General features: G+C 37.0%; 1 protein-coding gene across 4 annotated transcripts in view; it reads left to right on the plus strand.

Moving 5' to 3' along the window:
* LOC121370450 overlaps positions 1-15,986 on the plus strand; it is a 46,945-nt gene that overhangs the window by 12,285 nt on the left and 18,674 nt on the right. For all 4 annotated transcript variants that reach the window (XM_041495681.1, XM_041495684.1, XM_041495683.1 and 1 more), the window contains 2 exons: positions 4,752-5,005; positions 13,896-13,934. In XM_041495681.1, coding sequence (XP_041351615.1) covers positions 4,861-5,005; positions 13,896-13,934 — 184 coding nt within the window. In that variant the 5' untranslated portion in view covers positions 4,752-4,860. The remainder of the gene's footprint in view (positions 1-4,751; positions 5,006-13,895; positions 13,935-15,986) is intronic.

The following is a 15,986-nucleotide window of genomic DNA, read 5'->3' on the forward strand; positions in this document are numbered from 1 at the left end:
TTCGAGTCGTCAAACTGATGTTCCTCCACCTTAGGACCATGTACATAAAATGTTGTGTTTTACAGAACTGGGATTTTAAAATACAGCTTGTTTGTGGTCATCCTGATGTTTGTAGTACTTGTACTTCGAGTCGTCAAACTGATGTTCCTCCACCTTAGGACCATGTACATAAAATGTTGTGTTTTACAGAACTGGGATTTTAAAATACAGCTTGTTTGTGGTCATCCTGATGTTTGTAGTACTTGTACTTCGAGTCGTCAAACTGATGTTCCTCCACCTTAGGACCATGTACATAAAATGTTGTGTTTTACAGAACTGGGATTTTAAAATACAGCTTGTTTGTGGTCATCCTGATGTGTGAAGTACTTGTACTTCGAGTCGTCAAACTGATGTTCCTCCACCTTAGGACCATGTACATAAAATGTTGTGTTTTACAGAACTGGGATTTTAAAATACAGCTTGTTTGTGGTCATCCTGATGTTTGTAGTACTTGTACTTCGAGTCGTCAAACTGATGTTCCTCCACCTTAGGACCATGTACATAAAATGTTGTGTTTTACAGAACTGGGATTTTAAAATACAGCTTGTTTGTGGTCATCCTGATGTTTGTAGTACTTGTACTTCGAGTCGTCAAACTGATGTTCCTCCACCTTAGGACCATGTACATAAAATGTTGTGTTTTACAGAACTGGGATTTTAAAATACAGCTTGTTTGTGGTCATCCTGATGTTTGTAGTACTTGTACTTCGAGTCGTCAAACTGATGTTCCTCCACCTTAGGACCATGTACATAAAATGTTGTGTTTTACAGAAGTGAGATTTTAAAATATAGCTTGTTTGTGGTCATCCTGATGTTTGTAGTACTTGTACTTCGAGTCGTCAAACTGATGTTCCTCCACCTTAGGACCATGTACATAAAATGTTGTGTTTTACAGAACTGGGATTTTAAAATACAGCTTGTTTGTGGTCATCCTGATGTTTGTAGTACTTGTACTTCGAGTCGTCAAACTGATGTTCCTCCACCTTAGGACCATGTACATAAAATGTTGTGTTTTACAGAAGTGAGATTTTAAAATACAGCTTGTTTGTGGTCATCCTGATGTTTGTAGTACTTGTACTTCGAGTCGTCAAACTGATGTTCCTCCACCTTAGGACCATGTACATAAAATGTTGTGTTTTACAGAACTGGGATTTTAAAATACAGCTTGTTTGCGGTCATTCACAGACTTGTAGTACGTAGCTCAAAATTAATTTTATGCGACAGAAAAAAAAGGTACATGCATGTACATACCATGAAAACTACGTTCAGTGGTTTTAAAGCTGAGTCGTCAAAATGATGTTTCTCCACCTTAGCCTTAGGACCGTGTACATAAAATGTGTTTTACAGGCTTTTCTTACACACCCATTGGTGAGAACACCATGTCTTATTTATGATTACACATACTGTTAACAAATTTCAAGACATACGACGGGCTGCTCCTAGGTGATGACCAGGTCACAATGCTGTAATATGTCCAATAAAAAAAACAGCACAATAGAAATCTATTACATTGTGGCATAGAGTTAACCTGACAATCATGCGTCTGTGACATGTAAGTCAGCTACAAGTGCAATGGCTGTAAATAACTTTTAGTCTCGCTTTCGCTCGTTAAATACATTATAAAACAACTTGTGAGATAAATGGTATCTAACGGCCACTCCTGTATCATTCTCTATTTAAAGTACAGCTTGTTGGTGGTCGTCCTCATGCTTGAAATTAATTTTATGCGACAGAAAAAATTTACATACCTTGAAAACTAGGTTCAGTAGCTTTAAAGTCGAGTCTAGGGGTGGGACGTAGCCCAGTGGTAAAGTGCTCACTTGATACACAGTCGGTCTAGGATTAATCCCCGTCGGTGGGCCCATTAGGCTATTTCTCACTCTAGCCAGTGCACCATGACTGGTATATCAAATGCTGTGGTATGTGCTGCCCTAACTGGGATTGTGCATATAAAAGATCCCTTGCTGCTAATCGAAAAGAGTAGCCCATGAAGTGGCGACAGCGGGTTTCCTCTCTCAATATCTGTGTGGTCCTTAACCATACGTTTGACTCCATATAACCGTAAATAAAAATGTGTTGAGTGTGTCGTTAAATAAAACATTTCCTTTCCTTAAAGTTGAGTCTAGACTTTTAAATTTTTTATAAGCATGCATATATTGGACCAATGAGTGTTCCATGTGATAGAAGCAGGTTCTTATTTTTCAGTGTAACACAATTAACATGTGAAACATAATTTGCTGAATTTACAAAACCTGTTTCTGACTTAACACAGGTACATTTCACTGTGTATTTTCAATTTCCTGAAACATCTATGTTTAAGAAAAACAGGCTTCGTAAATTCAGCTTAATGTATTTAAGTTGCAAGTCTAGACTGAGTGTATAAGCAGGGATCCAGATGCTAACAGCTTTACAGCTCAAAAGCTGGAAAAGATTAATTTACAATGGATTTGGCAACAGTTTTTTCACTATGTCTAGGTTATTCCGTTCACTTCATTTCACTCGGAATCAGTCGGTGTTGGCAAACAGACTCTAAATGATATTTCACATCTACACTATTTCAAGTAGAAAAGTGTTATCATGTGTTGTGCCATGACCCTTGGGGGGGGGGGGGGGGGTTACCACATAATGTCGGGTATAAATTTTAAGTATAAAGAAGGATGTCTGGAGCTTTGTGCTTTGCTGAGGTGATGGTTTTGCCATCTCTTTTTGCTGATAAAAGTTTAATATCTTAGACTCAAGACTTAAAAGACTTATTAAAGCCTACTGGATTACCTTTCAATCTGGGAATAGATTTATAACAAATATCACATGGAAGAATGTAGGGCGGGACGTAGCCCAGTGGTAAAGCACTCGCTTGATGCATGGTCGGTCTGGGATCTATTTGCATCTGTGACCCATTGGGCTATTTCTCATTCCAGCCAGTGCACTATGACTGGTATATGAAAGGTTGTGGTATGTGTTATCCTGTCTGTGAGATGGTGCATATAAAAGATCCTTTGGTACTAATGGAAAAATGTAGCGGAAACATTACCTCTAAGACCATATGTCAAAATTAAATGTTTTACATCCAACAGCCGATGATTAATAAATCAATGTGCTGTAGTGGTGGTGTTAAACAAAACAAACTTTAGATAGAAGAATGTCTTAATGACAAAGCACATTTAAAACTGGGTGTACTGGTATATTTGGTGTCTTACATCTATACTCCACCAAAAGTAAGCAGTGGATCTTTTATAATGCATGTAGGGCTGGACGTAGCTCAGTGGTACAGCGCTCCACTTATGCACGATCGATCTAGCACTGATTTCTGTTGGTGGGCCCATTGGGCTATTTCTCATTCCAACCAGTGCTCCACAACTGGTGTAACAAAGGCTGTGGTATGTACTGTCTTGTCTGTGGGATTGTGCATATAAAAGATCCCTTGCTGCTAATCAAAAAGAGTAGCTCATGAAGTGGCGACAGTGGGTTTCCTCCCTCAATAGCTGTGTGGTCCTTAACCATATGTCCGACGCCATATAACTGTAAATACAATATGTTGAGTGCATTGTTAAATAAAACATTTCCTTTTATATGCATGTTGCCATGTTAGTACCAGATCTTGCCATCTAAAGGGACCTATCACTCTAGCTCCCCATCACTCCCCTGAGACTAGTTCAAACAGAGTGATTTTTAGCTCTCCTTTAGCATGTGAATTTTTAAAAAGCCCAGTACTTCAAAGGATTAAATATCCATGCTCATGCATTATGGCTCTCCTTAATCTAAGTTAGGGGAACATTGATCTCTCACCTCTGGGTTTTTTTTTTCACAACAAAAAGAAAGAATTTTTTTTTTTATTTAACGATGCACTCCACACATTTTATTTACGGTTATATGGCGTCAGACATATGGTTAAGGACCACACAGATTTTGAGAGGAAACCTGCTGTCGCCACTACATGGGTTACTCTTCCGATTAGCAGCAAGGGATCTTTTATTTGTGCTTCCCACAGGCAGGATAGCACAAACCATGGCCTTTGTTGAACCAGTTATGGATCACTGGTCGGTGCAAGTGGTTTACACCTACCCATTGAGCCTTGCGGAACACTCACTCAGGGTTTGGAGTCGGTATCTGGATTAAAAATCCCATGCCTCGATTGGGATCCGAACCCAGTACCTACCAGCCTGTAGACTGATGGCCTGCCATGACACCACCGAGGCCGGTTTTTCACAACAAGGTCTGGGGGGAATTTCACAAAACATTGTAAGATTATGTCTGCGACTAGCAGTTATACCGGGCATACATTTACAAGTATTTGGCATCTATTTCTCGAAGAAAGGAAAATCATTAAGAAAAATGGAGCATTTTAATGACAAAAGAAAATGAAATCCGTGAATTTCTGACTATATTTGTTGTACTATAATAGTAATAAAAGTTGTGGTTTTAGTCATAGTTTTACGTTTAGGTACAAAACTAGGCTTACAATGTTTTGTGAAATTGGGCCCTGCATGTAGTACGATAAAATATTAATTGATAATATGTTGGTTCCTAAGGCAGTAAACATGAAAGGTAGATACTTTAAAATAAAAACAATATACTGTATTCAAACCTACTCACTGCACCAACCAACCTCTTCCCCCTTGAAAAGAAAAAGAAAAACTACTACTACCTAACAGAAATCCATAAATTTTGCTAAGACTTAACAAAGTACATATACCTTTACATTTTATATTGCAGCATCATCTGTACTAGAACTTTGTGAGTGATCTGCAGAAGAACACAATGGTTTGTCAGCAGACTGAAAACTATAGCTTGATGAAGGAAGCAGAAAGTCTTATGAAGAGCCATGCCAACTAGTTTCCAGTCAGATGGGCTGTCCGGGGTACAAAACCTGTGTGTTTCAATGAAGCCTCCACCATTTCCACCATGGCTGACGGAAAGCAAGGTGGCCACCTTGAAAATGGACTGTTCCAGTTACCGGGTGTATGAAGGTAAGAGTTACTGTAGTATTCAGATTTTTAAATGTTATTTATTCTCAATGTTTTAGGCTTCAAAAATATGTTTGTTGTAATATGGATAAAACTAAACTTTCACAAAATTTACTCTTTTTTTTTTCTTCTTTTTTTTCATCCTTAATTTCTTCAATCTTTTTTTTCCCAGTTTTTTCCTTGTTATTTTTTTTTTTTAATTATTTAAATATGTAAAAATTAAACTACAAAACAGCCAACCACTATTAAAATGATGGGCAAAAGTTACAGCAAATCAAACTTTTTAAAGATGGCCATGTGTGCTTAACATCTAATTTTGATGTATTATTACCTAAATTTTAGCCCTACTACCATGATACGGTTCATACATCCACTGACTATATTAGATTAATTGTCTGTCTTGTCTTGACAAATTCAGAAACCAAGATAAATGTGTAGCTGTTAAGTTTCAGCTGTGATCGTATTGACTTGTGCAAAATCATTGTGTTAAAATTTAGTTGTTATGCACTTAATGCGATCTTAGCGCTAAGATCACGTCATAAAACGAGGCCCAGATTAGTAGCTGTACTATGGATCTTCATCTCATGGGATCTATTTTTTTTAATGTAAAATAATATAAATTTTAAATGTATATCTGAATTTGGATTTACAGTTTTGGGGTTTTTTCCATTTTTATTAAATACATTTTTAACTACGGTAGAAAAATCATGAATTGTACATTATAAAAAAATAACAAATAGAACCCCGTTCCACCAAAAACCAACTACCCCAAAACATGAAATGTTAGATGCATAACATGAGAACAAAATAAATCAGTATATTTATATGTCTGTGTGTGTGTGTTTGTGTTATATCAGAAATATATTTGTTCTTTAGTAAATCATCTTCATCTTAGAAAAGGTTTGAAAACCATGTAAATGCTTATACTTACGATATAGGTTATTGCCATTTCGCTTTAGGAAAACACTGATGCTAATTACAATCACATTATAAAATACAGACAGTGCTATGGGAAGTATTATGACAAGTGTAGTGCTAATAATGAAATGGAAACTGCGCATCCATAATAACTCTTCCATTCTTCAGTCATGTTTGTGTGCAAAGTAAGTAAACACCACAGGCTTTATGAAAACATTTCTAGGCTTATTCTGCACTGGCTTAATCTATTGAGCACACTTGTTTGATGATCCGGAGATCTATTTTCATTTGTACAGATGAGTTCTTGACAGGATACTGTGTGTTGATGCCATAAATCATGCTAAATGTGATAAAATAATAAGGAAGGAGATTGCATTTCCATGATCAATTGTATAGTTTTAACAGTTCAAGACTGTATATATTCATGTATTTTTTTGTGTGGGGAATTTCATGTTAAACCTTCCAAGTAAAACATGACAATAAGATAAAGAAAATAAAATAACTTATTCAGCAATCACTGTATACATTGGCAAGATATGATGACTAGATAAATCTCTATATTTTCGGTCACTGACCAAAAATATAGGTCACGTGACATAAGCCCGATTCATCTCGAGTATTTCAGAGTAGATTTTCAATAAACATACTCTTTAAATCATTTGTTTAAGTACAGTAAATGCAAATAACTTTTAGTTTTGCGATAACAATACAAAACTTGTATATTTATTTATGAATTAGAGTTTAGAAATGCTTTTTTAATGTGACAGAATGTAGCTAGTTTCTTACAAATGATGACTTCATGTATCTTGTATGACATCATACATCAAAAGCCTTGCTAGGTTGACAATACTCAATTTGCGTACACAAAACTGGAATAAATAATTATTTTCCGAATATTCCTGTAGGATTGCAGGATAAAAGAAATACCGTAACTGGTTACTGTCTTAACATATCGGCTTTATCATGCTCAGGTCGAATGGCGAATGCAGCTCGGCAGAGCCTTGCTACATTCACCATTCTAACCGTAGCAGGATAAAGCCGATATCTTAAGACAGTAACCAGTTATTCCCTATTTATAACAAAAGCTTCACGATAAAATGAGACAGATTTTTGCATTAAGAAATGGACAGTTACGTCTACTTTTAATATTTGTCCAGTTGCTGCCCTTAATGACTGTTATTACTACATTTGTACTGCAATTATAGGTAAATATTTGCTCTCCCAGAAATGTTTTAGCAATGAATATATGAAAATAAATTTTAAAATTCATGCAATTATACATGTAGTTAAATATTTGTTCCCTCAGAAATGTTTTAGTAACGAATATATGAAAATAAATAAAATTATTTAAACAATAACAAAGTGTAACAAGTAAAACTTAGACAGGCATCCATCAGAAATAATGTGAACATTGATAGTATAAGTGTATGTAGCTTTAATTTTGACATGTTCATATTTTTACAAATATTTAGGCATTTAAAAATATTAATTTGGATTTTAGATACTTAAGTAAATTAATTAGCAAATGATTTGTGTTAATAGGCCTGTATCGTGATGTGGGTGAGTGGACAGGAAACAACTAATTTTTTAAATCTTTGATTAGCGATATTTCTAGTCAATTAAAAATTGTTTAGCAACTACTGTTTAATGTTTTAAAATTGTGTAGCAATCTCTGAAACTTGAATAGCGAATCGCGATGCATTACTGAACAAAATGTTTTCTAGTCTATGAGTAATGTACATGTCCACCCCATGGGAAAAAATAGTTTGAAAACACACTAATGTTTCTCATTGTGAAGAAGTGTGTTTGGACTTGAAGTAAAATAACAAATTGCTGCAATCATGTTGACACTGACGCTCATCAAACGGCCACTGTTTTGTGCTTTGACACTAATTACTAATTGAAAGCTTTTGGATTTAACCCAGAACCCAAGAAATGATGCAAATTTCCTGTGTTTTCCCCATCTGGTGTGTTTTATTTGTAATAACATGAAGAAATGTGGTAGATAATGCATGTACAGATTATGAATTAGTGTTGTATATGAAACATATGAATCAGGATTGCAAGTGTTTGTTTTATATCAAACTATACAACACGATTTCTGACCTTATACAAAACATGTAAAACATGACAGACCACACAGGTACCGACTAATTTATGAAACATGGAGTGGAATGGTGTAGGGGTGGCTGTGCCAAATTTGTTTTATGGCTAGTGGGTCTGTTGCATTTTTTTTCTATGAATGGTTGCTTTAATTAATTTCCATTGTATTGGTGATTGGTATACGGGCACTTCTTTGAAAATGGTACCTTAAACTCATATAGACGCTAGACTAGAACACACTACAATGGCTTTTTTTAAAAGCATAATCCGGTTACTTGGTCATATGTTTTGTATAAGGTCAGAAATCGTGTTGTATAGTTTGATATAAAACAAACACTTGCAATCCTGATTTTCGAATTAAAATGAAATGATTGAATGTTTAATGACACCCCAGCATGAAAAATACATCCGGCTATTGAGTGTCAAACTAAGGTAAATCCAAATATGAAGTGATGAACATAATCAATATAAAAATTCCAGAAGTAAATTAAAACACAGTGTAAAGTTTTTTCGAAATAAATTCCCAATATAACAGTGGTAATTGAAGTGTATTTTTAAATATTTATTTTGTGGCAGAGCATCTCGGCAACAATGCATATCGTGGTGTAGTAGTTGGAGGTTTTTTTTGTTTGTTGTTTGTTTTGTTTTGTTTGTTTGTAATTTTTAAATTAAGATCCCCAAATTAGGTAGATTTGTTAGCAAGCATGTGTTTATAACGTTATGGTTCACATTTTGACGATGTGTTTCAAGAAGTAATTATTGTTTTGTAATAATATTCTGAACTTTACTTCTCTTACTGTGTATATTTGTTTTCTATGGGAAAGCTACACTATTACACCAGATGGCCTTTTGTATTTAATTTACAGTAATGGACAGTCCTTTGATCCTTGATAGCAAATTGGTGGGAATACAACTGTACTTTCAATATTTATTTATTTATTTATTTATTAGAATGTACATGCTATACAATGTACCTTACTTTGCCTGTAATCTTTTCAATAAGGGCATTTAGATGGAAAGAGCATAGAGAACCAGTGATTTTAATTCTTCAAAACACGACTTACATACGTAGACAATGGACCAATGGACTTCAGAAATTAATTTTCCTTTAATAAATAACATTCCTCCATCTACTTGCCACCCATCAGCCACCCCTGTATCCTGTTAATCACTCATAGCCTATGCAGTCAATAGGGCATATAGTGTGTGTGTGTGTGTGTGTGTGTGTGTGTGTGTGTGTGTGTGTATATATATATACTCTTCAAAAGAAGAAACGCAAAACCACATTGTCGTAACATTTGGAGAATTGATTTCATTATTGAATGGTGAGTCCGATAATTACCAAATGTTGCAGGATTGTTCACAATTCACTCTAGTCCATTGTGAGTAAGTGATAGGACACACCACCAAGGTCAAGGTCATCTGGAGTCAATACCGGGTGTGGCCTCCGCGTGTGTTGACAACTGCCTGGCACCGCCTGCCCATTGAAGCAACCAGAGTACGGATGACGTCCCGGGGGATGGTAGCCCACTCGGCCTGCAAGGCTGCTGCCAGCTCGGGCAGGGTCTGGGGCTGTGGTTGTCGCTGTCGGAGGCGTCGGTCCAACTCGTCCCATAGATGCTCAATTGGGTTCAAATCCAGTGATGTCGATGGCCAAGGAAGGACATTAATGTTGTTGTTCTGTAGGAAAGCCGTTGAGACGTGCTGTGTGAGGCCTGGCGTTGTCATGTTGGAACACTGCATTGGCGTTGGCCATAACTGGAAAGATGTGTGGCCGGAGGATCTGGTCAATGTAGCCCTGTGCATTCAGGTTGCCCTGCACGTGGACCAGGTCAGTTCTGCCAGTGTGTGAGATGGCTGCCCACACCATGACACTACCCCCGCCGAATCTGTCCACTTCCTGCACGCAGTTTGCCGCATAACGTTCACCACGACGCCTATACACGCGACATCTTCCATCATGACGTCGGAGCAGAAATCGGGACTCGTCACTGAACCACACCTGTCTCCATCGCAGTTGAGGCCATTGTCGATGAATCTGGCACCACTGCAGTCGGAGTCGACGGTGTTGTGGTGTTAAGATGACACCTCGAACTGGACGTCTGGCACGAATTCCTACCTCACGTAGGCGGTTCCGTATGGTCTGGTCGGATATCCTGCGCAAACCTGGTATTGCTGCGACTGTGGAGGTGGCAGTAGTCAATCGTTCCCGAAGGTGGCGTTCCCGGATGTAGCGGTCCTGCCCGGGGGTAGTGACCCGTGGTCGACCGGATCTAGGGAGGTCACGTGTTGATCTATTTTGCTGGTAACGGTCCCACAGTCTGGAGATGGTGCTTGGGGACACATGGAATGCCCTGGCAACGGCCGTTCTGGATTTGCCTGCGTCTAGTCGGCTAATGGCATTGTTTCTCTGCGGTTCACTGAGACGTGGCATGTCCTGGATTGTCAACTGTCGGCCAGATACAGAGGCCAGGCAAGCGAACACCCTGCACTTTTATACTGTCGGTGTTCATGTTGCACGTGCAGACAACGCACGTGCAGTGGTGACATGGTTTGCACGTGGCTGCATTTTTGCGAATATTCACATTTTGGAACTTTATTGTACAGTAGCTGCGTTTTATCGAATGTAACCGTGGGAATGTGTTTGGGACATGCAATGACCTTATATTCACAAAGCATGAACCGGTAGGAAACATAAAATCGGAGTTATAACCCATTTGTACCCTTTTGCGTTTCTTTTTTTGAAGAGTATATATATATATATATATATATATATATATGGTCTGCTAATATTTATTTTTAAAAGGGGCACTTTTTTCTCAGGCGGTGTTTCCTGCTACTATATTATTTCATTTCATTTCAACTTATTTTCGTGCTATTATCCAATTAAGGTTCAGCTATCTGGATTGTCTGTTCTAGACAGTGAGTTACTCTTTAGTGGTTAGTGAGAGAGAAGAGAGAGTAGTGGTTTTAAACATACCCATTGAGTCGTTAAAACTTGCTCTGGGTGGGAGCCGGTACCGGGCTGCGAACCCTGTACCTACCATCCTTATGTCCGATGGCCCAACCATGACACCACTGAGGCTGGTACCAGATTTGTCGAGGGTTTTCATCCACACCCACTTTCACAACATTATCTGTCGTCTGCCAAATACAATTACATTGTGGGAGGACGTAAATATGCGGAAGTGGTGATGGACAGATCTGTTCACACCCAGGCTTTCTGCCAGAAAATAATTTGAGAGTTCCAGACCATAAGTGACCCTACTAAGTGGTTATGGGTTTGTAATGTTTTCAAACTGGACTCTGTATTTAATGTGCTTTGACAGATTTTAAACAGCATTTTTCACTACATTATCTGTCTAAAAATTATAAAAATATGTTAATTAATTTTCAAGATTTTAGGGTACATAATTTACCCTCCGTACGCACCCTCTGGTAGAAACTATGCACCAACTGATTTCAATGCAATCGAAATTGATGGACAATGTGCGTGGAAGTTGGGTATGGATGGAAACAAAACATGGATAAATCTAATCTTGGGCCTTAGTTATCATAGCATCAGTTTAAGTTTATTTAGATGCAGTATCACCATGATATTACAATGTTCTGTACTGTTACCAATGCCTAGCATTAACCTGTACTTAAACAGGCATAAATCTAGCTGTCTCGTTCCAGCCAGTGCACCACGACTGGTATATAAAAGACTGTGGTATTTACTACCCTGTCTGTGGGATGGTGCATATAAAAGATCCCTTGCTGCTAATTGAAAAGAGTAGCTCATGAAGTGGCAACAGCGGGCTTCCTCTCTCATTATGTGTGGTCCTTAACCATATGTCCGACACAAGATTAACCGTAAATAAAATGTGTTGAGTGCATCGTTCAATAAACCATTTCCTTCCTTCTGTCATTCTTTCCGGATCGTGTTGATGTGATCCCATCCTTTTTCCCACAAGTATATTATTATTAGAATTTTGACTCAGTGTATAATTTGGAACCTTCCCGAATGAATGTGGATTATGATATCACACTAAGAAATGTACCATTGATAAAATGATAAAAGTTCAGTTTGCCCAGTTTTATCAAATGTCTCCCATTTCTTCTGGAAAGAGAAATCACTTCTAGTTTTCAATTCTAGATTTGTGCCTGCTTAATATTATAGAGCTTGTGGCTGGAACATTCACACTACCAAATATTTACGTATAGGTAAACAACTCTAGAATTATTATTTATAGCAACAGTTTTCTTGGCAATAACTTTGATAGGAAATTCCTGTTATTCTGACATTTTGGTATCACGCTGACCTTTATTTGTGTTAGCCCTAGGGGTTCTTATCAAGCAGAGATAAGTGAGATTTGATTACATTTACTGACATAACAAACTAAGACTCCAGCTGATCCAACCTTAATTATCATTGTTCACTGTTGTTTTTAATAAACATGCCAGTGGTGTACTAAGTGTAAAAAATTGTTTCTGAAACAGTGTGAAGTTTGGCATAAAGTGCATTGAAATAACAGTTATACTAGTGTGTAATGAAAAGTAATAGCCACTGAAGACTATATGGAGCATGAACCTTAAAATGTGTGTCTTAAAATGGCAGTGGCACATGTGTAGAACCAATGACGGTTTAAGCAGGTCAGAGACTTCAGTTCTGAAGGTTCATGTATGTAAAATGTGGCCTGGGGTATACCACATAAATGCTTCAGCTCTCGGCAGGCTTATCCAAAAAAAGCTGGCAACATTTAAATTTCATTGGCTAAATTATATAATTTCTGCACCGGCTACATTTAACAGATTACAGTACAAATTATTATATTGTTTAGGAAGGTGCTTAACATAGCCACCTACTTCGAAGCAGTGACCATCTACATTAACATAAAATAAACACAATGTCATTGATACTTTTGTTACATTGGGACTATCTGCTGGGAACAATAATTGCTGTATATATAGCAAAGACTATGGTGCATGTGCTATCCTATCTATAATTAAGGAAGTGCTTAATAAAGTCCAAAACAGAAAATAAATCTAGAGAGTAGAGAAGTCAAGATTGTGCCTGGACAGAGGACCAGTTATAAAAATATACATATAGCTCAACTAACTCTAAAACATTTCAGTATCATTGTATCAAATCAAGATGTATTCACATGCATTCACATAATAGTATTTAGTGTAAATTGGTAACCGGTTGGAAGTTATCATAATTCATCAGTTATAATTGGTTTGCACCAGCCGATCAACTTCCAAGTAAACAATCTGTTAGAATTATTTAAACCTAAGGAAGATTTGAAATATTAGGACTATATACACCTATTATCGTGTTCACTGGGAAAGACTACAAATCTCTGATTAACCATGGCTACTACAGTGAATTCTGAAAATCACTGATCCCATGGCTAGTGAATTTTTATACTCCCGTCTTTGACAGGTCGTATTATGGTATAGCATTAATTGTCCGTCTGTCCTAAAATCTGTCTGTACATTTTTTGTTTCTGAAGCATATCTTTGTTAAAAGTTCATATAGGATCATCAAACCGTATACAACTTGGGATGGAAGTGTGTCACATGCCATAACTAGGTCACCACAATCTAATTTCATACATTACTGCAAATTAAAGGAAATCCTTGTCCAGGTCATATCTTCCTCATCTATTCATATAGGATCATCAAACCTTGTATGCAAGTATATCTTGGGATGGTGGTTTGATGGGTACCATAACTCGGTCGCTGTGACAAACTTTTGAAGGGTGTATTGATCATGTACCTCACCGGTACTCTTGTTAAAAAATGCTAGGAGTCATGAAATATATTATATTATAATGTGTAGTAAAAGCTAGTGTATGTACTAATTTGAAATCTTTTCATTTTACAGAATTGTGCATATATGGAAGAGGAGCATTGGTTAGCATTGGTATGTAATAACATGATATAGAGAATAGAGATATTATAGTAGTTTTAGTAGTAGTAGTAGAGTTTACAAAGGTATATGTGCTATTTAGATTCAAAATTGCCTTACCGGTAGCAACAGTTGAAAAGATAATTTTTAGCTATGTAAAAATAAATGTATAAGTTGGAAAGTATAAAACATACCCTTGTTATAGAGAATTTTATTTTCAATTAATATTTGCAGAGAAACCTTATTACACAACTGTATGCCATGCCATAAAAAAAAAAAAAAAAATTGGTGCCAGGCAGATTGAAGTATTAATACCTCCAAATGGTTGCACTCAACTGGTGTGTGTTCCAATCTCTGATAATGTGTTCTGTATCAAGTTTTTAAAAGAGATAAATTATAAAGAAACATCCTTTGTTTTCATTGTGTAATGAATAATTTATTTGTCTGGCTGTGAAATGAGATCTGTTTTGTTATCTTGCTAAAAGAAAGCAATACTGTCCATGCAAAGATTGAAGCAATTATAATACCAGAGGAAGTTCTTTTTTCAGTTAGCCCTCAAGTAGATACTTTTTATCTTGTAGCTTTCATTTCCTATTCATCTTGGTAATTTAAAACCTATCCTGAGGCAAGTCTTAGTTTCCCGTTTTAGTTAAGATTGTTTTTATTGAAGATTGTTTTTATTGATGATAATTGTAACTTGGCGATGTTTTTTTTTCTTTCTATGTCCATCAACAGATCGGTTTTATCATGATCTCAAACAGAAGCAGTAATTGTAGGATTACATAAAATCGAATTTCCCCCAAACATAAAATCCAATAATACTTCCATTTCATGCAATTTTGATGTCCATTGATTTGCTTTGGTAAGATTGTGTCCCGTTTATTCATCTTCACATCATCGCAATCATAGAAATCCACGTCCCGTCTGCTTCAACGTGTCTGCAGTGCATGCCGTCTGTAAGGGCTCAGGCCATCACCAACCACTTGTAAACCAGGCCACTCTGCTTAATTAAAGAAAAAGTGCAAAAGGAGAAAATTATTTCTTTTTCATGTCCACTGGGACCGCTTGTTGAGTTGATTGACACGAGTTGAGTATGGGTTTTCTTGAGTATTTCCGCACATCTATGATAAACAATATTCCACTTTAGCGTCGTCTTCAGCCCCTTCTGGGTTATTGATTTATGTTCCGGGGGGTTCTCTGTAGGTTTAATGATGATTGCTTTCGTTTACCAGCGAAAACTTAATTGTCATCATTTTATCTTCTGTCAATGATAACTGATATTCTAGCTGGGTGCCGCTGTGGCCACATCCGCGTCCTTTGATACTTTTCTGGTCTCATTTAAGTGGCTCGGGTCACCCATCTGTCCATCCATCTTGTTTATTTTATAACTTTTAAATGAATTAAGGTAATTATGTTAAACTTGACAGTTACATGAAAGATGATGATAATTTAATTTCATGACTCTTCATCTTGGGGTGGGATGTAGTTCAGTGGAAGGATTGATGACCCTTGATGGACTCAGGTATATCAAAGGCTGTTGTATGTACTGTCCTGTCAATGGGAAAGTGCATATAAAAGATTCTTTATGCTTTTCAGTATGAGTAACCTTTCATGCTGTAGACCAGGTGTTCAAATAACCGTAACCAATTCAGGCTTTCAACCAGGAAATAATCTGAGAGTACGTAATAAAAACAAAACGGATCAAAAGTGCCCCTACTAGGTGGTTATGGGTTTCAAATCTTTTGAAATTGGACACTGCATTCATATACATGTACTTTGACAAATTTTAAACCCCATCTCTCAATATAATCTATCTAAAAAATTTGAAAGAAAGAAATGTTTTATTTAACGAGGCACTCAACACATTTTATTTACGGTTATATGGCGTCAGACATATGGTTAAGGACCACACAGATTTTGAGAGGAAACCCGCTGCCGCCACTACATGGGCTACTCTTTCCGATTAGCAGCAAGGGATCTTTTATTTGCGCTTCCCACAGGCAGAATAGCACAAACCATGGCCTTTGTTGAACCAGTTATGGATCACTGATCGGTGCAAATGGTTTA

Source organism: Gigantopelta aegis, chromosome 4, assembly GCF_016097555.1.
Source record: "Gigantopelta aegis isolate Gae_Host chromosome 4, Gae_host_genome, whole genome shotgun sequence".
NCBI lineage: Eukaryota > Metazoa > Mollusca > Gastropoda > Neomphalida > Peltospiridae > Gigantopelta > Gigantopelta aegis.